This window comes from Periophthalmus magnuspinnatus, chromosome 12 (genome assembly GCF_009829125.3).
Source record: "Periophthalmus magnuspinnatus isolate fPerMag1 chromosome 12, fPerMag1.2.pri, whole genome shotgun sequence".
Lineage (NCBI taxonomy): Eukaryota > Metazoa > Chordata > Actinopteri > Gobiiformes > Gobiidae > Periophthalmus > Periophthalmus magnuspinnatus.
Window position 1 is genome coordinate 3816527 of NC_047137.1, and position 24406 is coordinate 3840932.

The window sequence follows — 24406 nt, forward strand, 5'->3', positions numbered from 1 at the left end:
GTGTTGTCAGCGGGTTGTGTTTACAGCTCGGCTGGGATGCCGTTCGCTGCTGATGATACGGGAAAAGTGCAATGTTGTGCCAACCTCGGTGGGAATAAGCACACTTGTGGGGAAAAGGTAAGTTGTATGTTACAATACTTACACCTGCTTTCAACGTGTAATGTGTATACGCTGTGAGAAATTAAAATACTTGTTATAATTTCTAACTATTAAGGTAGCATGGCTAGCAGTCGCTAGCAAGCAGCCACAGTATGCATTAGTAGCTTTTATCGCTGCTTTTTGCAAAGACAGTTGCATTATGGATTAATTTAATTGTTATCTTCAAGCTATTTATTACTATAGTTGTGTGGCGTATTTATAACACATTAGCCTAATGTCTATTTTGAGTGGACTGTCGTACTTTGATCGGTGATGGCTACGGTGTTAGCATCAAAGCTAACGCTGTACCCTTAAGGTTACTAGTTGAAGTTGACACTAAAGCATGGACACTGGTGGATGGTAATTAAAAGTGCCAACCTACAACGCTTTCTGCCATATTGTCAAAAGCGTATTTCATATCCCGCCTTAGCTCGACCTAACTGTATGTGTCTCATGTCTGATGTTGACATGTCTGGTAAAGTCCATCCTAACAGGTGTGCTGCTCAAGCCATGATTAGGTGGCGCAGGTGAGGGCGAAGCCAATTATCATTGTTACTGTATATACAGTAGTGCACCGAATATAAATCCTCTGTTACTCTCAAGAGATCCACCCTTCCCTGTTAATGTGACAACAGCAGTAGCGTGACAGCTGTGAGTGGACAGAGCTATCACAGAGTCAAAACAAACTAACATGAAAGTATTGTACTGAATGAACTGCGTAGATTTTCCCTGAAGACTCCACATTTTAAAAGACAAGTGCGATTGACCAGAAAACTAAAATCGCAAATATACAGGTACAAACATGTTTTGTTTCTTCTGTCTAGAAAAAAATACCACACTAGGCAAGTGTTAGTAGTTAAATTTTTAAAGAGTGCTGTATAAAAAGGAAGTGTTAAGTTATATAGTCCCGATGTGATTTGTAGTCTTAATCAGAGCTAATTCTTTTATGTAAAGGTGAGTACCAGTGTGATTGGTAGAGTGGTCTTCACCCAGACCTCCTGTGTCTCACACAGAGCAATAAGATAGATTTATGCTTTGTCCCTTGAGGCCTCTGTGTTTTCCTCTGTGTCATAAGACAGGCTGTCAGTTAAACATGATGACCCTTTACAACTAATGTGGTCTGTGTACACATTGCCAAAAACTCATAGTGCAAATTAAATGAATCAAATCTTAAAACAATAAATCACATTCTAATATGGTTAATGTCTCTGTGTAATCCCTCAGTCATCCAGGTTGCTGTGAACAGTTAGCTCCTTATTACTTTGTTACTTGTAGCTTTTTGTTCCATATTTGTTGTGTCTGAAATACACAGTGTCCCACAGCACAGGCCGGAATGCTTCATGGTTCTGTGTGGCTCTGTGAGGAGCGCATACAGGGCTCAGCTGGCAGCCCAGAACAGACCGTTCAGCTGAGAGAAAAGAGAGAGGGGTGAGAGAGTGTTTTGGTTTACACGTGACACTGGCTTTTTATCTGCACATTCACAGTCTACATAGTTAAGATGATTTCATGAGGTGATTATTTGAATAATTGAAAAGTTTGATTACTGTGGTCACAGTATAATTTGACAATCGTAGAATACAAAAAATAAGTCATTTCAATTCTGTACTCAAAAACTAAATCAAAATATGAAGTCTCTTTTTATGTGGCTGTTTATGCTAAGTAACAGGCAGTTTCATTTAATTTAATTTCTTCTCACAGTGATTTTAACACTAAAATGTCTTGGATCAAATAATAGTGCATTGGTGTAATGGCATGCCTTGAATTGGATACATTGGTGTAATGGCTGTAGCAAGCCAGCCGTCTGGCTCTGTCATAGCAATGACACTTGTTAGCTTCTGTGCCTATTGGGCGGCACAGTTATCGCATCTGCCAGATATCAACAATAAACAAAGTCTGATTCGTAACTCTCCACAGGAACGTGCCTGAGCACGCCTCACTCATGCGCACAGATGAAATGATAATGTGTGCAGATCTTATATTTTTACCTACAATAATGCAAACTGCAGAATAAAACAAAACCTTTCAAACGATAGACAAATGAAATCTAATTCATACAGCTAAACAGAAATGTGCCAGAGTGCATGGTTCGAATGAGCAATGAGCATTATGTGCACAGAAGCAATACTAGCGATTACACATGATATTGATTACACATGATATATTTTACTTACAATTATGTCAGTAGCAGAATAAACCACCTCTACTCTTGAGCCCACTGTGGAATCTTCACTCTTTGCCATGGACTGCTCTGGGTCCGAGTTGCCTCTAGTATAACTTGTACAAACAGCCACAGTGTCCTTGATCATGTACTTCCTTTGTTTTGTCCGTTTTGTCATGTTTAAAACGCAAAACAACAGTGCGTAGAATGTGCATGCATTATGCATCCACTTGTCCCAATTCACCAAAGTGCCCTTGAATGCACCGTTCGAAGTGTTCGTTGAAGTTCACTGGCGTCACTTCTGGTGCGACAAGTGCTGTCCCATTTCGGCAAGATGGAGGCTATACTGAGGAGTACACATTTTCAGCCTTTGGTACTTTGAACGGTACTTCAAACGGTGCGTTTGACCAATTGAGACATGGCCTTCGTTTACACACTTGTCAAATTCCGTCTGTTTACGGAAAACCATGGCATGCCATACATCATTGTATTCCGCTGCTCATTGGCTGTAAGGGGAAAACATCAGTAAACATGTGTAATGTAATTGGTTGATTCTACAAGGGGGAGAGTGGAGCATAAATTTTCAGTCACCTGTAACACTGATTCGCTGTCTGGGGCTCCAATAACCCACCTTATTGGCCAACATTGGTGTCATTCAGAAGCTAACACGTGTGTTTAGCACTGAGGAAGAAAGTTGGTGCTGTCAGAAGTTTATTATGCTTGAAATCGACAAAAGAAATGCAAAAAAGTGACAGAAGATTTCATGTTTGGAATACTTTCCTGCAGCAGATTGGACATGAAGGATCTAATTTATTTTGCGGACATAATTTCTTGACTGGATTATATTCTCTGGACCTGTATGGAATGAATGAGGCCAACTTTCTGTTAATATGCTTATGTTTGTCAGAACCAGAGCCCTCAAAGGTAAGTGAAGTCCAAATCCAAATTTTTGGCTTTTCTGTAAATATGTCTTTCCTGTCAGCACTGTGATGATTGCAGGTGAAAATGGTTTGCATGTTCAGAAAGACGAGCGTCATAGCTTTAATTTAGTGTGTAGATTGTTTGTGTGGGTGATGCAGAAGTATATGTACCTTGCTGTAGAGCTGTAAAGTAGGGGCATGTTAACAAGTTCATGATTATCGCGATAATATCGTTAATCGCTTTTATTTTGGTCACAATAATTGTGAGTCTAAATTGTAATATCGTCCAATCCCTAAACTAGACTAGCATAGCCACTCATCTCTGACTTTTTTTGCTTAACCAAATATTTATGGCTTGTTCCTCAATAGTTTCCTCTTGAATATTCCTGTATCTTTCAGAACAAAATGTATAAAACCTCAGTTTAACAGAACTTAATATTTTTCACAATGATTCTGCAGATATTGACACTGTTCCTCAGTTCCTCTGTACATTTTTTCCCTCTAATGTTTATTTATAAGCTGCCATGCGTTTTTCTGATTGGTTAAACTGTCTGCCAGACAAAGCTCCAGGAGAGGAGACTTAGAAAATGAAAACACTAAAACACAGAATAGCACTGTTACATGGCCAGCTAAGATTACACCCTGTTGTTTATGGAAAGTGAGCGCAAACAGTTTTACTTTTTAATTTGTGGTTGGTCAGAATTAATTTACTCATTTGCTGTGGTGCAGTCACTTAGATATAGTCTAATATATAGTCCATTAGTATGGTTCAGGTGGCAACTTTTCAAATTGAAATCTTTGTGCTTTTTGGTGTATTTCTTTCTGGTACGTGTCAACTACTACATTCAGAATAACACACTTGAATAGTTTTGACTAGCAAAACGATATTAGAGAATATTGACGTGAGAAAGTTGTTACAAAACAAACCTCTGATAAAAGGTTGATAAGGACTTGTTGGCAGCGGCAGTAACAGCTTTTGTTAGAATAGAGGTGACAAGGTCACAATTTTAAGTCTCTCTAGAGCTGCCAACGTCTGTGTTGGGGCTGTAGTCGTTCAGCAGATTAATCAGTCGATGGAGTCTTTGTCCATCCAACATTGTAATAATAATGCATTGAATTTGTATAGTGCCTTTCAATACACCCAAAGGGCTTTACATTTATTTATTTATCTTTATTTTTACAGGGGGACACAATCAGAGGACTTGGGCTCTCTTTCATTAATTAAACAATTTTCATAGTTTAAAATACAATACAAGCAAACAAACCAAACAATTATAGAAGTTCATCCATCCATCCATCCATCCATTTTCTTCCGCTTATCCGGGGCCGGGTCGCGGGGGCAGCAGTCTAAGCAGGGACTCCCAGACTTCCCTCACCCCGGACATGTCCTCCAGCTCCTCCGGTGGGACCCCAAGGCGTTCCCAGGCCAGCCGAGAGACATAGTCCCTCCAGCGTGTCCTGGGTCTTCCCCGGGGCCTCCTCCCGGTGGGACATGCCCAGAACACCTCCCTAGGGAGGCGTCCAGGAGGCATCCTGAGCAGATGCCCGAGCCACCTCAACTGGTTCCTCTCAACGTGTAGGAGCAGCGGCTCTACTCCGAGCTCCTCCCGTGTGACCGAGCTCCTCACCCTATCCCTAAGGGTGCGCCCAGCCACTCTGCGGAGGAAGCCCATTTCAGCCGCTTGTATCCGCGATCTTGTCCTTTCGGTCATTACCCAAAGCTCATGACCATAGGTGAGGGTAGGAACGTAGATTGACCGGTAAATCGAGAGCTTCGCCTTCCGGCTCAGCTCCTTCTTTACCACAACGGACCGATACAGCGACCGCATCACTGCAGACGCTGCACCGATCCGCCTGTCAATCTCACGCTCCATCCTTCCCTCACTCGTGAACAAGACCCCGAGATACTTGAACTCCTCCACTTGGGGCAGAGACTCACCACCCACCCGGAGAGAGCAAACCACCTTTTTCCGGTCGAGAACCATGGCCTCGGATTTGGAGGAGCTGATTCTCATCCCAGCCGCTTCACACTCGGCTGCAAACCGCCCCAGTGCCTGCTGCAGGTCCTGGCTCGAAGAAGCCATCAGGACAACATCATCTGCAAACAGCAGAGATGAAATCCTGTGGTTCCCAAGCCAGGCCCCCTCCGGCCCCTGACTGCGCCTAGAAATTCTGTCCATAAATATAATGAACAGAACCGGTGACAAAGGGCAGCCCTGGCGGAGTCCAACATGCACTGGGAACAGGTCTGACTTACTGCCGGCAATGCGAACACAGCTCCTGCTCCGGTCATACAGGGACCGGACAGCCCTTAGCAAAGAGCCCCGGACCCCATACTCCCAGAGCACCCCCCAAAGGACACCACGAGGGACACGGTCGAATGCCTTCTCCAGATCCACAAAACACATGTGGACTGGTTGGGCATACTCCCATGAGCCCTCGAGGACCCGATGGAGAGTATAGAGCTGGTCCAGTGTTCCACGACCAGGACGAAAACCACACTGCTCCTCCTGAATCCGAGGTTCGACTATCGGTCGGATTCTCCTCTCCAGCACCCTGGAATAGACCTTACCGGGAAGGCTGAGGAGTGTGATTCCCCTGTAATTGGAACACACCCTCCGGTCCCCCTTTTTATACAGAGGGACCACCACCCCGGTCTGCCATTCCACAGGTACTGTCCCCGACCGCCACGCGATGTTGCAGAGACGTGTCAGCCAAGACAGTCCCACAACATCCAGAGACTTGAGGTACTCAGGACGGATCTCATCCACCCCCGGAGCCTTGCCACCGAGGAGCTTGCCAACCACCTCAGTGACTTCAGCCAGGGTGATGGACGAGTCCGCCTCTGGGTCCCCAGTTTCTGCTTCCTCCTCGGAAGACGTGACAGTGGGATTGAGGAGATCCTCAAAGTATTCCTTCCACCGCCCGACAACATCCCCAGTCGAGGTCAGCAGCTCTCCACCCGCACTGTAAACAGTGTTGGTGAAGCACTGCTTTCCCCTCCTGAGGCGTCGGACGGTTTGCCAGAATCTCTTTGAGGCCGTCCGATAGTCCTCCTCCATGGCCTCCCCGAACTCCTCCCAACCCCGAGTTTTTGCCTCTGCGACTGCCCGAGCCGCGGCACGCTTGGCCTGCCGGTACTCATCAGCTGCCTCAGGAGTCCCACGAGCCAACAAGGCTCGATAGGACTCCTTCTTCAGCTTGACGGCATCCCTTACTTCCGGTGTCCACCACCGGGTTCGGGGATTGCCGCCGCGACAAGCACCACAGACCTTACGACCACAGCTACGAGCAGCCGCATCAACAATAGAGGTGGAGAACATGGCCCACTCGGAGTCCATGTCTCCAACCTCCCCCGGGATCAGGGAGAAGCTCTCCCGGAGGTGGGAGTTGAAGACCCCCCTGACAGAGGGCTCCGCCAGACGTTCCCAGCAGACCCTCACAATACGCTTGGGCCTGCCAGGTCTGTCCGGCTTCCTCCTCCGCCAGCGGATCCAACTCACCACCAGGTGGTGATCAGTTGACAGCTCAGCCCCTCTCTTCACCCGAGTGTCCAAGACACGCGGTCGGAGGTCAGATGACACGACAACAAAGTCGATCATCGACCTCCGACCTAGAGTGTCCTGGTGCCATGTGCACCAATGGACACCCTTGTGCTCGAACATGGTGTTTGTTATGGACAAGCTGTGACTAGCACAGAAGTCCAATAACAAAACACCGCTCGGGTTCAGATCGGGGAGGCCGTTCCTCCCAATCACGCCCCTCCAAGTGTCACTGTCGTTACCCACATGGGCGTTGAAGTCCCCCAGGAGAACAACGGAGTCCCCGGTTGGTGCACTGTCTAGTACCCCTCCCAGGGACTCCAAGAAGGCCGGGTACTCTGCACTGCTGTTTGGCCCGTAGGCCGACACAACAGTGAGAGACCTGTCCCCGACCCGAAGGCGCAGGGACGCGACCCTCTCGTTCACCGGAGTGAACCCCAACACGCAGCGGCTGAGCTGTGGGGCAATGAGCAAGCCCACACCAGCTCGCCGCCGCTCCCCGCTGGCAACGCCAGAGAAATGGAGAGTCCAACCCCTCTCAAGAAGATGGGTTCCAGAGCCCAAGCTGTGCGTGGAGGTGAGGCCGACTATATCTAGCCGGTAACGCTCAACCTCCCGCACAAGCTCAGGCTCCTTCCCCCCCAGCGAGGTGACATTCCATGTCCCCAGAGCTAGTCTCCATGTCCGGAGATCCGGTCGTCGAGGTCCCCGCCTTCGACTGCTACCCGGATCTCTCCGCACCAGCCCCTCATGGCTCCTCCCGCAGGTGGTGGGTCCACGGGAGGACGGCCCCACGTCGTTTCTTCGGGCTGGGCCCGACCGGGCCCCGTGGGGAAAGGCCCGGCCACCAGGCGCTCGCTGCCGAGCACCCACCCCAGGCCTGGCTCCAGGGTGGGGCCCCGGTAACGCCAGTCCGGGCGACGTAACTGGCCTTGATCTTTTACTTTCCATGTTGGGCTTCTGAACCGCTCTTAGTCAGACCCGTCTCCCAGGACCTGTTTGCCATGGGTGACCCTACCAGGGGCATGAAGCCCCCGACAACATAGCTCCCAGGATCATTCGGGTGCTCAAACCCCTCCACCACGTTAAGGTGGCGGTTCGGGGAGGAGTATAGAAGTTCATATAAAACATTAAAAAAACAGATTATTAAATTGCGATTGTGTCACCAAGTTTAGCTTTTCCTTGGAGTGTATTCCATTTTATGAAGTAGTTCCTTTTAGATACATTTCATAGAGTGCTGTTCTCTTCTAACACACAGCAATGGCCAATCCACTTTTTCGTAGAGAATACAGTGATTAGTTTCCAATCCATCACTTGTAATTAAATTGTACAAATCCCACTACAATTGTAATTGTAGTGGGATTTGTTTCTGTAATAAAATGATAATTTTAATTTAAACTTACATAATTCCAAGTTTTTATCAAGCCCAAAATCCAAGATATTTATAACTGTAGACGCTTTCAATCGGTGTACAATTTAGCGTCTAAAGATTTGTAGCTTTCATTACTTACAGTTTTGTTTGTTTTTTTACAAAAAAAATCATATACAGTTGTCCTTCGTTTATCGCGGTGGTTACGTTCTAAAAATAGCCCACAATAGGCAAAATCCGCAAAGTAGTCGTTTTTTTTTGTTTTTTTTTTACAATTATATATGTTGTAAGGCTGTAAAACACCTCACCAAACACTTTAAACGAGAGAAATGTGAGAATGTTAATGTCTAAAATTTTATCATCATGTATCACTTTTTATAGATTGATTTAATGATTAGATACTGTGGGCAGCTAGTATCTGAATTCATTTAGCATGACAGGCAAAATAATACATAAAATGAAGACAGTAACTTCAATAATGTTTTGTACATAGGCTGATCAAACATAACACGGGATAACCAAACTAATTTCAATTCACTAATATTTTTGTTGCTACTATAATATTCCCATTGCAATATTACATTAAGCCATTTTTAGCTTGTTTTTCACCTAGCAGTGAAGAACTGTAGACAGTGACCAAATCATTGCGGCCATTCCCACTCATCCCTTTACAAATGTAATGCAAGATGGCACATGTGATTTGTTTATGGACGTTTTCTCATATGGCGTGCCTTGTGTGAACGACTGCTTTATCCAGTTGGCTATAGTTTTTCTTTTCGCAACTTGCCCCCGCAGTTCCACAACTTTTTCTTATGTATTCTTTTTTGTGGACCTTTTTTAGGTGATAGAAGAGGTTTGTTGTGTTGGCATCGGGCCCGGGAATAGTCTAGTAGTCGGGAGTAGCGTAGTTTGCCTATGTCTGTCTTCTGTTCCATTTTGAACCCAAAATGTAACCAAATCACAGACGTACCTGCTCTTTTCGGTAAAAGTGCTTCTTCTTGGGTTGCCTGCATAGCTGTCTCTGTCTGTTGCGACTCCTGGCATGAAACGTCAACCTGTTCCGTCCATCGTTCAGCGCTCATGAGTAAAGTAACGTAAAGCATGTCGCAAACCCGCATGAGAATCAAAGAATGTAAAAAACCACAAGACTGAGTTTCTTTGCGAAAAATCTCATATTATTATTTTTATTTTCACAGTATGCATAGTGACAAGACAACACTAATACAATCGTCGCAGGCTATTTAATGATATATTTGGTGTAATAATTGATAAAATTAGATTAAAAACGATAGAAACGATAGAAGAGAAATGGCATGTTACGTGCCACTTTGTCCAGGGGTGGTGGCACGCAACGAAATGATGTTAAAACCAGGTGTAGAACAAAACGGAAGCAGGAAGATGTAGTCAAAAAAATGATTAGTAGATTTATTCTGACAAAATAATGTTCAAAAGTGGATACAAATTAAACAACTAGATAATACAAAAATAAACTAAATAACCAAACAAATTGCTGCAGTGGAGGACCGCACTGGCCGCCGATGTGGTGCGCGCTCCGGGATATTATTCCCCGGGTGACTGCTGGCCGCTCCAGGTGCAGCTCAACCGGTAGGTGGATCTGGGTGGGTGGATCTGGATAAGCGGAGGCAAGGCCAAACAAACAGGACTGATCCGTAACATGGCATGATAGACACTTTTCTATCGTCCACATGATAAGTATCGTCATATTGCCCAGCACTACGTCACTTGCAGAGATAAAGTGCCTATTAACAGCATTACATACTTCCTCTTTAGAATTTACAATAGCTGAATCTAATACAATATTGGTTAGTACCGGTAATGTATGAATGCTAGGTTCTGTCCTCCAGAGTTTTGCCAGATTTCCCTGACTCTCTATCAGCACAGACATGAAGATGTTTTATTTATTTATTTTTTGTTCTTTTATGTGTCTTTTTGCAGAAAAAAAAAAAAAAAAATCCCAATCTAAATCTGATCTACTTGTGTGTGCTGTTTTCCATGCAGCATTTCTTTCTCTAATTAAGCTTGCAATTTCTGAGTTGAACCAAGGATTGTTACAGTTGTTCATTCTATTTTTTATTTTTTCATTGCATTATTCATTCATTCCACACTCAATCGTGGTAAGCTACTTTTGTGGCGATAGCTGCCAACCACCAACACTCATGCATTTACTTTTCATTTAGTCATTAGTCAACCAATTTATTTTATTTTAATTATGAAGATTATTATATGGATCACACCAAAGGAGAAGGCATTGAATGAGCTATCTGGTCAGTTGGGAGAGAATGATGTGTCAAATGTGCCTTTTACAGGACCAGTACCTCACAGTATTGAGTGCAGCTGTCAGATGAAAGAGATTCTAAATAGTTTTGAGAGCTTGCCACATGCCCACTTTACACTATGAACCAACGTAGTCAGCAACAGTTAGTAAATAGTCACTTTAGAACCAACCATATCGATATCCTGAAATCACAATCCAATCCGACTGGGCTGAATGTTGCTCAAGGTGACAGATAATATATGACTTCACAAAGGGTATCTGTGTAGTGTGAAACCACACAGCCTGAAAATATGTAAACAAATATTAAAGAGGGTGTGGTTTACTTCTATGAAGTATTAACTGCGAACAAGTAAAATATTTAGATCACCATGCTACCTTTTATTATTTTGAAAATGCTATATTTGCCCAAAACAACGCATTAACATGTTTAATAATTTTCACTTTCATTTTTGCCCCTGTGAGGCTCCCCTCCCTTTGCTCATATAGTTAAGTCATTCTCCCTTCAGAGCGCTATCGCAACACACTCATCATGTATCCTACTAATGAAACTACTGCACAAAAATCATAGCATAGCATATGCATTATATTTGGAACACGGTTGCTTAATTGTTTGAGGGTCTAACTCTGTAGTATGTCATCTGCACAGTTAATTGAAATGGACTAAAAATTACCATTTAAATTGTTTCAATGAATAAATAATTGCAAATGTTGCACTTCCTTGATAGATAAGCAGACAGTATTCCAGTATTCAGTCATAAATCTAATAAATCTCAGTACAGTTGTCCCTTACTATAACGCGGTTCACCTTTCACAAATTTTTTTAGTGCAATTTTGCATGCTTTTTTACAGCGTATGAACGTGCATTGTTTTCTGTGTTCTGCATCCTGATTGGCTAAGGGACTGTAGACCATTGTCAATCAATCTCCTTCATGCCGTGTATCCTGTACAGTACAGAATGTGTTCAGCATGCCAAATTTACATAAATGTCCAAATGTAGCAGTGTGACTCTGAAGTGCTGTATGTTTGCAAGTTTTCTCCCCGACAAAACCCACAATGTCGATGAAACGTTCTGTACCGACAAAACAGGAGAGAAATGTGAGAAAATGTTAATGCCTGTCTGAGAAAAGTGTATAAAGTCTGTGGTGAGGGTTTTTATTTTTTGCAAAAAATAAAGCTGACTACTTCGTGGATTTTGCCTATTGCGGGTTATTTATAGAACGTAACCCCTGCAATAAATGAGGGACCACTGTATATCAGAAGAAAATGCTGTTTTCAAGAATCCTTTCCCAGAAGGACAGATGTCCAGTAGCTGGCATGACTGCATTCGAGTTTTTTATACAGTTGGTCTTTCTTAATATTGGGCATGCACTAACTCATTCATGGTCAATAACTTAACTGTTGTAAGAATTTCGAAGCTACAGAGTTGTTCACAAAATATGATGAATGAATTCAGCAAAAGTTAACTATGTGGCTGTGCTCTTCATCTCTGCTTCTTTTTGTTGATTTGTTCTTTTTTCAGGTGATTTTGCCCATCATCTCCCACCTCCTCCTGTCTTCCATTCATGAGCTGCATTCCTGGTTTTAAGTGAAGCCATCATGGAGGACAAGAAGATCAGTGTGTCTTCAGATTCTGTGTCCACACTCAACAGTGAGGACTTTGTGCTTGTGTCCCGGCTTGGGGACGACACACCCTCGTCCACTAATAATGGTAGTGACGATGAAAAGACAGGACTGAAGGTAAGGCTGGTTAGGCAAGTGTACAAGCAGATGTGGACATGCATAGATTCATGATCATCTTAATATAAACAATGTATTAAACTGTAATAACTCTATTATTGGACTGTACTAATATTTGGATTAATATAACTGTATTGTTGGACTCACTGGTTGCATTTTTAGGGCTATAATCCACTACCATGATACTAAAAGAGAATAACTTCATTGTAGTGTCATTCACAATTCTTTGTAAAATGAATAATCACTGAAAGTAATTTGAAGCCAAGGTCATCATTGTTTTTATCATACAGTGTTTGCTTTGTTCACATATACATTAGTGTAACTTCTTCAATCATCTTTTCCTTTCACTTGTGTTTATTGTGTTTCACGTTAACCGTAAAAACTAATCTCTTTTTCCTTTTTTGTGTCCTGATTATATAGCTCTTTTAAGGGCCAGGATGTTTTGACTTTGCTAGAATGTGTATTGTATACAGTTTTATGATAGGTGATCCCTATGATTTAGACCATGTATGTATTAGGTGTTGAGTGAGGTAACAGTGTTTGAAAAATAATTTCACTGCTATTTTGTTTTCTTGTATCATGCATGCCTGCTTTATGATTGACTGTGTTCTATTATGAATTAAAAGTCTGTCCACAAGAGGGTGCTATAAACATGTAAATTCCCAACAGTGCAGTGTAGTTATAAGTGTGGTGTTCTCTGTGTTAAGGATCTTGTGCTGTACTGGTAGTGGTTGTTTGTTGATATATAGATGGTTAAAGGAAAATCCCACCCATTCCCTTTCTCACTCAGTCATTTCAGACATCACATTTTGGTTTTGACCCACACATCCTGCACACTTTTGAGTCAGGCCACTCTGAGAGAGAGAAGCCAGTGTGTCTAAACTTATTATTTGTTATGCAGGTGATTTCTGAGGAAGGGGTCAGCTTTAAGGTCAGTCTCTTTGCTCCCAGTCCTCTTTCCTCTCGCTCTCTCTCTAGTCTATACATGTTCTTTCTGTGATGTCACACTGTGCTGGTGAATCTTTGTGACTGGTGCTTCTTGTGTATTTGCTGGCTGTTGACTGATGCCGGTGGTAGCTTGCACACACTTTGATCCTAGTTGAGTCAAATGTAGATCTAACCTGCTGAAGCCTTGGCTTTAAGCAAATAGAATTTCAGGCTAGACAACTGACACCCTCTATAGATGTGCAAGTTTTTTGTGAAACTGATTTTGTGTGTCTATTTGATAACAATCTCATGTATACATAAAATATATATTAATTGGGAAAAATGTGCTGCCCTGTCCTCTTGCTGCTGCCATGCATCGTGATTCCTGATACTTTATTTTATTTAACCTTTACCCAGGTAAGTTATTAAGACCATGTTCTTATTTATGTTGACACCCCGATCTTATATGCTCTAGACATGGATGAAGAATATTATTTTCAATACACTATTACACCAGTCCTAATTCATTGGCAGCTCACTAGAATCACTTGGTGGATGTTTTTTTTTTGTTTGTTGTTTTTTTTTTTAATCTTAAATCTCAAAATCAATTCCTTTTTGACAGTTTGGGCTATTTTAAAATGATCTAAAGTTTTTTTCTTTCTGTGTTTTGGATGTGTCTTTGTCGGCGTTTCCCACTTGTGTCCAGATCGTTGGGAATGGTAGTGAGCAGCAGCTGCAGAGGGAGTTGGAGGATGTCCTGATGGAGCCCTCAGGGTCTGACCCTGGACCAGACTCAGGGATGGAAGGCCTCAGTGGACACCTGACTGTGTCAACGGTCCCACTAGGCTGTGACCCCCTCAGCACCAGCCTACCATCTGTGGAAATGGCTCTACCAGTGCAGACTGCTCAGGAGAGTGAGCTCAATGAAAGGTCATATCGAGGTCAGCAGTCTAATTTAGCCTTTCATTATTGGACTTCTTTGATAGTGTCCTGTCAATAAGCAATGGCACCAGATTATGGACCTCTATTCTTCTTTTGTAATGGTTGAGTCGCTATATATACACTGTGTTCCAAATGATTGGAAAAATCAGAGAAAAATATAATTTGCATAAATTGTTAATAAAAATGACAGTCATCATAATTTTCAAGTCATCAACCTTTATATATATATATATGTATATATATATATAGGTGATGAGTCATCCTCAGAAGGCAGTCCCATCAGCCCTATCCCAGATGAGGACAGTATTGTGTTTAGCCAGCTGACATATCTGGGGTGCGCTTCAGTCAATGCCCCTCGCAGTGAGGTCGAGGCTCTCCGCATGATGAGTATCCTCCGAGGGCAATGCCAACTTCCCCTGGATGTCACACTGTCTGTGCCAGGAGTCTCTGAAGGCACTGTCAGGTAAGGAACTGGATCAGATTATTTATATGCTTTATTTACTAAAAAAAAAAAATCTAATTTGTTATAACTTTCAGGTTAATAGACCCACACAGCAGCACTGAAATTGCCAACTACCCTATCTACAAGATTCTGTTTTGTGTGCGAGGCCACGATGGTACACCAGAGAGTGACTGTTTTGCTTTTACTGAGAGCCATTATAACGCTGAAATCTTCAGAATTCATGTATTCCGTTGCCAAATCCAGGAGGCGGTAAGAGAGGATTTTGTAATTCAAATTATGTTCATGAAATGTACTGCATCTACAAATCAGTAAACACACAAAACACACACAGTGTTGATTTTTTTAATATTACACTCCTGCCTAATTTTGCCATAGTCATATCCAAAGCAATGCAGAAAATCAATATTATAATGTAAATCGTAGGGTATATAGAACACTTGTTTTATTTTTCAGGTGAGTCGGATACTGTATAGTTTTGCCACAGCTTTTCGGCGGTCAGCAAAAAAGGCCCTGCTGGCTCAACAGGTTCCTCCTCTAACCCCTGACAGTGACCTCTTCACTTTCACTGTCAGCCTCGAGATTAAAGAGGATGATGGGAAAGGCACCTTTAGGTAAGGTTAGGGTTATAAACATCTGCTTTCATTAAAGTTAGACCACTATTAGGGCAAACCTCACAGTAAAAAATGACATTATTCACCTGATGTTATGTATTGTGGTGGTGAAGGTATTGTTGAAATACTAGTTTCCATTACTATTTCTATTAAAAATATGTGTTTTTGTACTCCAAAATGTCACCTAGATGGTGTAATAATTAGGTTTGTCAATGCTTTTTCAGTGCAGTAGCAAAGGACAAAGACAAGCAAAGTTTCAAACTCCGAGCCGGAATGGACAAGAAAATTGTTATTTATATCCAACAGACGTCCAATAAGGAATTAGCCATTGAAAGGTATGTTTTTTGTGACCATGATCAAGTATTATGAGTATTTTTTTGCTCTGGTATCTATATTTTTATTTACAAAAAAAATCTGTACTTCGTCCACCACTGCTTTTAATATATATGTAATGATTTCAATTTTCACATTGTATTCCCATATTTTTCAGGTGTTTTGGTCTCCTGTTGAGCCCAGGAAAAAATGTGAAGAATAGCGATATGCACCTTCTTGACCTGGTTGGTGTCCCGGTGTTTTTTTTTTTGTGTGTGTTTTTTTTTTTTTTTTTTTGGGGGGGGGGGGGGGGGGGGGTGTTTGGGGAGCCTTCCATTTATTATTTCAGTTTTAACTTTTGTTCTTTAGGAATCAATGGGTAAAAGCTCGGATGGGAAATCTTACATCATCACAGGAAGTTGGAACCCTAACACACCACAGTTTCAACCTGTGAATGAGGAAACTCCCAAAGGTGACAGCTACATATATGATTTGTTCTAGCTTTGGTGCATATCAGTTGAAATGTGGACTTTATTAAAAGACAACTAATAAAATCATTATTTTTTCCTTCACAGATAAATTCATGTATATGACCACCGCTGTGGACCTGGTGATAACTGAGGTAGAAGAACCAGTTCGATTTTTGCTGGAGACACGTGTCAGAGTATGCGCTCCAAATGACAGGCTCTTCTGGCCATTTAGCAAGCGTAGCTACACTGAAACATTCTATCTTAAACTTCGACAGGTATGGGAAGCCGGGTATGTGAAGCCCTTTGTTCTGTGCTTTGAATTTAACACTTCTACACCATTTAGATGGAGCGAAAAGAGCGTAAGAGTCCCTCATCAGACACATTATATGAGGTTGTCAGTTTGGAAAGTGAAACTGAGAGAGAGAGGAGGAAGACCACAGCAAGTCCTGGCATCCAGCTTACTGGACCAGGAAACATGGTACCCTCACCTCCTGAAGATGATGAGGAGGAAGGTAATGTTTTCATTGGCTTAGATAGACTATATAATTCGTCCAAAACCACTAACCACAATATAAATAACAATTCTGCTATTTGTCTTAATAAATATTTTGATATTAATGGAACAGAAAACATGTTAAAGATTGGAATGCATTTTTTTCATCTTTTAGCTCATGTGGTCTTTTTTTGTCAGATAATGATGAACCATTACTTAGTGGCTCTGGAGATGTTTCAAAGGAGTGTGCAGAGAAGATCCTGGAAACTTGGGGGGACTTGCTATCTAAGTGGTATGATTGCTATAAAAGTCTGTCCTTTTATCCCCTGTGCATGTTTGACAGAACACAGAGCTTTTGTTTTTACTTTAACAACTTATGCTACTTCTTTTTAAGGGGCGGACTCTTGTAAATATGACCAAAACTTATTTTTATCACATGCTGTCTCATAACTATACTCTGTCCTTTTTTACCTTAATAGATTGTGTAGAAAATCCTGTACAGTATATTGCATAACTTACCACATGGCGCAATTAATTTGCACAATGCTAGTTTCAAGTTATCAGTAACTGTTTGAGTCATGGAGCTGTAGGTGGCATGTTTTCCTCTGATATAACATGATTGTCATCTCTTGGCATATAATGATAGACTCTACTTTTTAAAACTATATATCGCTGTATTTTGTTATAAAGCCTTAAATGAATTACAGTTACTTTGTTTAATGTTCCCTTTCTGCTTTATTTAAGGCACCTGAATTTGTCAGTGCGTCCCAGACAGCTGCCTGCCTTGGTGCGTAATGGCATCCCTGAAGCTCTTCGAGGGGAAGTTTGGCAGCTCCTAGCAGGTTGCCATAACAACGATCACTTAGTTGAAGAATATCGCACTCTAATAACAAAGGTACGACATATTTTACTTTTTCTTTCTTTATTTTCTTCGGGCACAGTACAGCTCTTGTTTGCAATTTCAGCAACGGCTGTTCTGTATTTTTAAAATAAGGCCTTTGTTTCTCTCATGTGCTTCATCCTTGTGATAGGGCACTTCCAGTGAACTGACTATGATTATACAAGAGTGTTACAACACTGTGTTTCTATAATTGATATGAGATAATTTAGATAGATTTAGATTTCTCTGTTTAAGAAAGGTTTTCTCAGTCCTTGATATAGATATAAAAATCTCCTCTTCACCCTCCGCGGGTGGTCTCATCCCCTCTTTTTTCACACTCGGGACCTGGGAGCTTGGGGGTTCTGCGCAGTATCTTTGCTGTTCCTAGTACTGCACTTTTCTGAACTGAGATCTCTGATGTTTTTCCTGGGATTTGCTGCAGCCACTCCGCCAGTTTGGGGGTCACTGTCCCGAGTGCTCCGATGACCACGGGCACAACAGATGCCTTCGCCTTCCAGGCCTTTCAGCCTCTGGTATTTCTCTTGTGTGGTAAATCTGGGGCTCTATCGCTCTAGTGTTCAAGGCCTCCTGTGCAGGGGCTTGTCTGAGACATCTGCTGAGCACGCCATCTTTTGGGGCCTTGTCCTTGATGTACTCATGGATCTTGGATGTTTCATCCTGCACTGTGACACTCACTTTCACTAACCCTCGGCCTCCTTCCTTACAGTCTCAGAGTGCTGGATTTGGGATGGAACCCCCCATGCATGGTCAGGAGCTTTCGGGTCTTAGCATCTGCAGTCTATCTCCTTTGGCCAGCTTATGATTCCTGCTGAGTATCTGATTACTGGCAGAGCGTAGCTGTGTATTGCCTGGGTCTTGTTCTTACCATTGAGCCAATTCCTTAGGACCTTTTTTACTCATCTGAGGTGTTTGTACTTGTTTCCTCCTCAAGGTTGCCATTTGCTCGTGGGATACCAAGGTACTTGTAACTATCCTCAGTGTCTGCTTTTATTCCTTCTGGGAGTGAGACCTCTTCCCTCTCGTTGTCACCATCCGGCTGCACTTCTCAAGCCCGAATGACCTTCCAATGTCTGTGCTGTGTAGATCCTGGTGGTGTGGATCAGTGAGTCGATGTCTCGCTCATTTTTTGCTTACAGCTTGATATCATCCATGTAGAGGAGGTGACTGATGGTGGCCCAATTATGGAATCGGTATTCATAGCCAGTGTTGTTGATGATTTGGCTGAGGGAGTCCAGACCTATGCACAAGAGACAGTGTGTGTCCTTGGTGTATGCCACATTTGATGGTCACTTGTGTGCATTTGCGAACTGTAATCTGGCTTTTTTATGTTTCTTTTGGAGTAATGGCATAGTGGCTTTTCAGTACTCGTTTCACTGTGGATAAGAACACGTTATCTTGTTATCAGCTTCAGCCAGCATCTTCAAGGTCTTTTGTTTTTATTTATTTATTTTTATGTATTTATTTTTTTAATTAAAACTACTCGACCCTGCTACTCAGAGACAGTGATGGATACATACACACATACAGAACCATAGGAGCTTAGGACCTAAACAGTTGAGTGGTTACAGGTTTTGCTTTTTTATTTCAGTGTTAGGGCTTTATATGTGGACATGCCATTCCCAGGCCCCAGTTTTTTTGCGTTGTGTGCTTTGTGGCCACCCTTTGTGGAGAAATGTGCTGTATGCATAGTGCACACTATGTCCCAGTGAGGACACTCTTTTATGCCCATCCAGTTTTGACTGAAAGCCTTTGACAGAAGCAGAACTATAGCTCTAGTGCATGTGTATTCCTTACACATAATGCCTTTTATGGAGTACCATCGCATCTGCTGCCAAGTACTACAAGTACTGATAAGAGCTCAGTAACATGACTAATTAACAGCCAGCCAGTCACAAAATAAACTCATTATGCAGATGAACTTCTAACCCACACCTGAACACATGAGTTCTATGGCTATTTAATTATGCTGTTGGTGGGAGAAGAACACAGAGGGGACATGTAGCCTGTCTTATAACTATGCTATGTTACACACACTGGAGTGCTTGTTTTTTAATTCTTGTAGCAAACTGATCTAACTTCACTTAAACATGTATCCTATATTAGAGTGAAAATGTGCACCTATAATAGCATTTACCAAAATTATAAAAAAAAGTTATGCATTACTAATTTAGTGTAGTAGGTTGTGTTATTTTAGTGTTACATTTCTTGGATGCGTTTATATGTAAAACTTAAATCACTTGATTTTCCTGTGTGGCCTCTTCACTCACCAGCCTTTTCTTTTTTATCTTCTCTATATTCTTGTTGACTTTGGAAAGTGGATTCATTTTACAAATATTGTTTGACTTCAGATAAATAGAATTCCTTTAACTTGCTCCATAGTAGAAGAAAGGCTGATATATTGGTTCACCAAATCAGATGATGTATCATTTGGCATCAGCTGATGTATCATGTGGTATTGAAGCGTTTTAGAACACGTAAGTCCAAAGAGGGTACTGCAAAAATGTGACTACACTGCTTTCTTACCCATTTTGTCATAAAACAAGGTCATGTTTGAGTTTTATTCAATTCAAATAAGGTAATTTGGGAAAAATTAACAAAAATTTCCTCTACATTTTATTTCTCTGGATTCTTAACAATCCGTGTCAAGTGGCATTGACGATGGAACAAAAAACACATTTTGGTCAGTCTCTACTCTATTTTCCCCTGCTCGTTTGATTTTATTTTTCATACTGGAATCTGTTTTTTAGCTTTTTGTGTGATGGGCTGAGAATGTGCGTGAAAAGCCATTGAGTGTTTGGATCATGAGATGTATAACAACAGTGATTAGCACAATGCTTGAGGGAGGAACATATTTTCTTCTAATTTGAATTCTGTTAAAGGAGACCTATTGTGCTTGTTTGTGCTCTATAACTATAATCTATTTCACCTGTGGGTCATTGTTATAATTTGCACATTTTAAATTGCAATATTCATCTAAAACAACTTCATAAAAGAAAACTCAACTGACTTTCACTTTAGAGAACTGCAGTGCCCAGTGTCATCATAACAAAGAATCGGCTGAATAGCTGCAAACCATGCCAACGAGCAGTGGATTTTTATTTTCATTTGTATCATTGTGAAAACGGGACAATATGGCATCTTGAAAATGAGTGATTAAAGATTGCTCATGGATGCACAAATCACTCTACAAACTTTGGGTGGGTAAATAGTGAGGGAAAACAGTGAGCACTGCTCACAACTGGGGGCTGAAAAACCCATGTTTATGTCAGTTGGAATCAATAAGTTCAAAATCGAATTCATATCTTTTGACGAGTGACCTTTTAGTTATTTACCTATTACACATTACTTGACACATTATTGAAATCGGCATGCTACTTAAACACAAGCTCTTCAGCACAGATTTAATTATTCACGTGTTTCTATGAATGTACTGATTCACATCATCTCATGCCTACAGTGGCATTTTAACTTTTATTTAATTAATATTTACGGGTAAATATAAAAAAAATAAATAACTATATATATATATATATATATATATATATATATATATATATATATATATATATATTCATTCAATTGACATAAAAACAAAACCCTTTTGTCAGTTCTGAATCGGGCAGTTTGTATCTGGTGTCCCGATAAAAAAAAAAAATTGACGAGAAGGTGTGTCTCTGTTCCCAATGATTGGTCAAAGACCAAGAAAGAGGCAGGGCTAGCTTCCACTGTTTCATTTGGCAGGGAGACGGAGAGAGAGAGGCAGTACCACCTACACAAGATAAGTGCTCCCAGCACGGGCATTCCTGTTTTTCTCATTTACTTTAGACATTCCTTCAGCTGCTCTCCTAAACAGACAGCATCTGAACTGAGACTGCATTTGGGTTTCCGCATGCTTTGAAATATCAGTCTTGGTGTACATGGGCCTCATCCTCTTCATGCCAATATGCCTTTATCTACTTGGGAAGGACCAGCCTAAAACTGGCTGAAGCAACTGCTAGAGAAAACTGAAAAGACGCTACGCTTAACCAAAACTGAAGGACAAAATCATGGACCTTTTTTCACTTAAATAAGATCAGATAAACTTTGCATTTGAAATCAGTGCTTGTTCTGGATGTGACATATGGGGACATTTTTAACACAGACCAGCAGGATGGAGGATGTTGGCTCAAATGAAAACTCACCAGAAACTTTTTTCAGAAATGTATATGGCTGATTGATAATTTAAGGATTTCTTCTGCCCAAGAAGATGAATTCCTCTCTTCACCCTCTAAATCAGAGCTCTGTGGACGTGTCAAACCTCTCTGCCCCCTTTTGTCTGCTGGAGACTAGGTATTCTTACATCTTTAACACCTGCCTCCTGGAAGTGTTCATTATACTTCTTCTCACTGTGCTGATCATCTGTGGAAATCTGGTGGTGATTTTTGTGTTTCACTGTGCACCCTTATTAAGCCACCACACGACCAGTGCTTTCATCCAGACTATGGCCTATGCTGATCTGCTGGTGGGGGTTAGCTGCCTCTTTCCCTCCATGTCCTTACTGCATCATCTCCAAGGCCTTGACCCCAAACTCACCTGTCAAGTGTTTGGGTACTTGGTGTCAGTTCTGAAGTCTGTTTCCATGGCTTCATTAGCATGTGTTAGTGTTGATCGCTATATTGCTATCACACAGCCTTTGACTTATTCATCCCTAGTGTCACCGTTTCGCATGCGCTGCTGCATTGTATTAATATGGCTCTACTCTGCTCTAATCTTTTTACCATCCTTCCTGGGATGGGGTAAACCAGGCTATCACGGTGATGTTGTAGAATGGTGTGCAGTCAAATGGAAAACTAGTCCAGCTTTTACTTCTTTTATTGTAGCTCTGCTTTACGCTCCTGCAACACTTACAGTCTGTTTTACCTATGCCAACATCTTCAAAATCTGCCAGCAGCATACGCGAGAGATCAGTGAGCGCCATGCTCGATACCGAGGACTCACTGATGGCTCTGGGGGCAAAGGCAGCTCCACAAAGCACTCTGCTCATTTGTCCCACACCCTCATCCCTTATCAGCCACAGTATCAACAGCCGGCAAACTACCCTGACAAACGCTATGCTAGGGTGCTGTTTCGCATTACCAGTGTGTTCTATATCCTATGGCTCCCATATATCCTCTACTTCCTGTTAGAAAGTGCAGGTATCTACCACCATCCAGCGGCATCATTTCTCACCACATGGCTTGCCATTAGCAACAGTTTCTGTAACTGTCTCATCTACAGTTTGTCAAATTCAGCTTTCAGGAAGGGCCTCAAGCGCCTCGGTTCCTTATTTTTACAGCATAGCATCAGTGGTTTTGGAGTCAGACACACCAAAAAGACTTTTGTGGGCTCCGTTGAAAAGGGATATGCTGGCCCTGGATATGGATATGACCATGTGGAAACGGAGATAGGTACAACATGTCATGTGTAGTTCTCATCTTATAAGATAACACTGGTACTCAGTCAACTCACAAGACTTGGGAGCACTGCGAAAGGAAAGGACCAGCTTAAATACTCAGGTCAGGTTGGGATAAGTGGTCAACAAAACCCATTATCTATGGTGGTGGCTAGAATGATCCCTGAAGATATTATATCTTTTCAATAAACATGATTAGTTATCTTCCAGACCTACCTACCAGACTTGTGCTACCAACAGTGTAATTGTGCCAAGTTCGATTTGTTATTTAAAGCATTTTGAAAGAACCCAAACACTGCTAAGCTTGTGTAGGTGGCATTTGAACCGTGTACATGTGCACACAAACACTGCCCACAGCCGCTAAACAGACAACATTCTCCATTTAGACAAACACACTTGAACACACAAAGCACATGTGCACAAAGCCGACAAGACGATCTAACCCCCTGTGTGGACCAGGAGCTTGACCTCTGTTTCCTGAGCAGTGCACTCATCTTGACTGCATATGTGGCGATTTTCCCACCATCCCTAAGACAAGTAGGATCTACTCAAATGTTACAGAATGTCTTTGATATTGGCAGTTATTTGAATACTGTAATAGTCGGGTTAACCCAAACTGTTTTTAATGACCGAATTCTTAGAAACACATGGCATTCAATGCAGTTTTATTGAATAGTATGTGGAACAATTACAAATATGGCACAAAGTAATTTATGTTTGTTTTTTGTTTTAGGTTTTTTTTTTTTTTTTTTTAAATGTGAGGTTAAAATATTCTCATAACAATACAGGTGTTCTTGCTGAACTCTATATGCACACAGTATAAGATTTACATTTGAAGCGGCATGATATGTGTTCTGCCTACTGTAAACAAGATATTGCTTAAAGTTGAATGTGGTTGATTAACTAGTTCTTTGTGTCATTTTTTTAATGAACTGGATGGTTTACAGCAACAATGTAATCTGCAGCCTGGCTTTACAAAAACCTTGTACAGATAAGCTTTAAAATAAATAAATAATAAAATAAACATCCTGTACTGTATGCAATGTTAAACATAATTTAACTCTCAAAAAATATTTGTATTTTTATTTTTACACATGAGAAAGCATAAAAAACCCATAAACATTTAAAAATAAATTATATAATTTAAAGCAACTGTAATTACCCTGAGCTCTTACTGGATTTTGTTTGTTTGTTTTTTAGGAACTTGCATATATAAGTTTTTCTCATTCTCAGTATATGTACAGGCCATGCCTCATGTGAAAGAACCTCCAGAATTTACTCACTGAGCTGCAGAGACTGCATTATCATGGTTTAATGGTTGATGGAAGGTGCTTAGGGTTAGGTAGAGACTATTCAGACTCATGTGAGACTCATTTTGTTTCTGATTGGATAATCATCTTGAGAACCAAAAACTTAGTTACAAAACATTGGACATGATGTACTAGTTGTAATAAGAGTAAATAAACATTACAATTGTTAAACCTGTATTTGATTGCAACATGTCTACCTCATATCTAAGGTCACAGTTGGGACATATTTATGGAATATAAAATGAAAATCTTACATATAGTTCCTTTTTAAGTATTCAGTCTGCCTTTTGAAACTGTCCAATAATACAAATTACAGTTTTATGAATAATAATATTTCAAGTAAAATAAGCATTTAATTTTTTATTTATTTTCTTGGTGGACCTAAC

General features: G+C 41.4%; 2 protein-coding genes across 3 annotated transcripts in view; both read left to right on the forward strand.

The window, feature by feature from the left end:
• The window catches only part of LOC117379406 (rab GTPase-activating protein 1), a 45313-nt gene continuing 20907 nt past the window's right edge, over nucleotides 1-24406 (forward strand). Inside the window, exons 1-14 of one of the 2 annotated variants that reach the window (XM_033976114.2) lie at nucleotides 1-117; nucleotides 11943-12160; nucleotides 13062-13091; nucleotides 13794-14028; nucleotides 14279-14492; nucleotides 14567-14741; nucleotides 14946-15103; nucleotides 15328-15438; nucleotides 15594-15660; nucleotides 15785-15887; nucleotides 15991-16160; nucleotides 16229-16397; nucleotides 16577-16670; nucleotides 17123-17273. In XM_033976114.2, the coding sequence (XP_033832005.1) occupies nucleotides 12020-12160; nucleotides 13062-13091; nucleotides 13794-14028; nucleotides 14279-14492; nucleotides 14567-14741; nucleotides 14946-15103; nucleotides 15328-15438; nucleotides 15594-15660; nucleotides 15785-15887; nucleotides 15991-16160; nucleotides 16229-16397; nucleotides 16577-16670; nucleotides 17123-17273 (1818 nt within the window). In that variant the 5' untranslated portion in view covers nucleotides 1-117; nucleotides 11943-12019. The remainder of the gene's footprint in view (nucleotides 118-11942; nucleotides 12161-13061; nucleotides 13092-13793; nucleotides 14029-14278; nucleotides 14493-14566; nucleotides 14742-14945; nucleotides 15104-15327; nucleotides 15439-15593; nucleotides 15661-15784; nucleotides 15888-15990; nucleotides 16161-16228; nucleotides 16398-16576; nucleotides 16671-17122; nucleotides 17274-24406) is intronic. The other variant, XM_033976115.2, reaches the window with a different exon arrangement.
• On the forward strand, nucleotides 21369-22725 carry LOC117379435 (probable G-protein coupled receptor 21). The gene has a single exon (XM_033976154.2). The coding sequence runs from the start codon at nucleotides 21526-21528 to the stop codon at nucleotides 22723-22725; it is 1200 nt and encodes a 399-aa protein (XP_033832045.1). The 5' UTR covers nucleotides 21369-21525.

Excerpts from the sequence above, each read along its gene's own strand:
- LOC117379435 (XM_033976154.2), top strand. The coding sequence starts at position 21,526 with ATGAATTCCTCTCTTCACCCTCTAAATCAGAGCTCTGTGGACGTGTCA.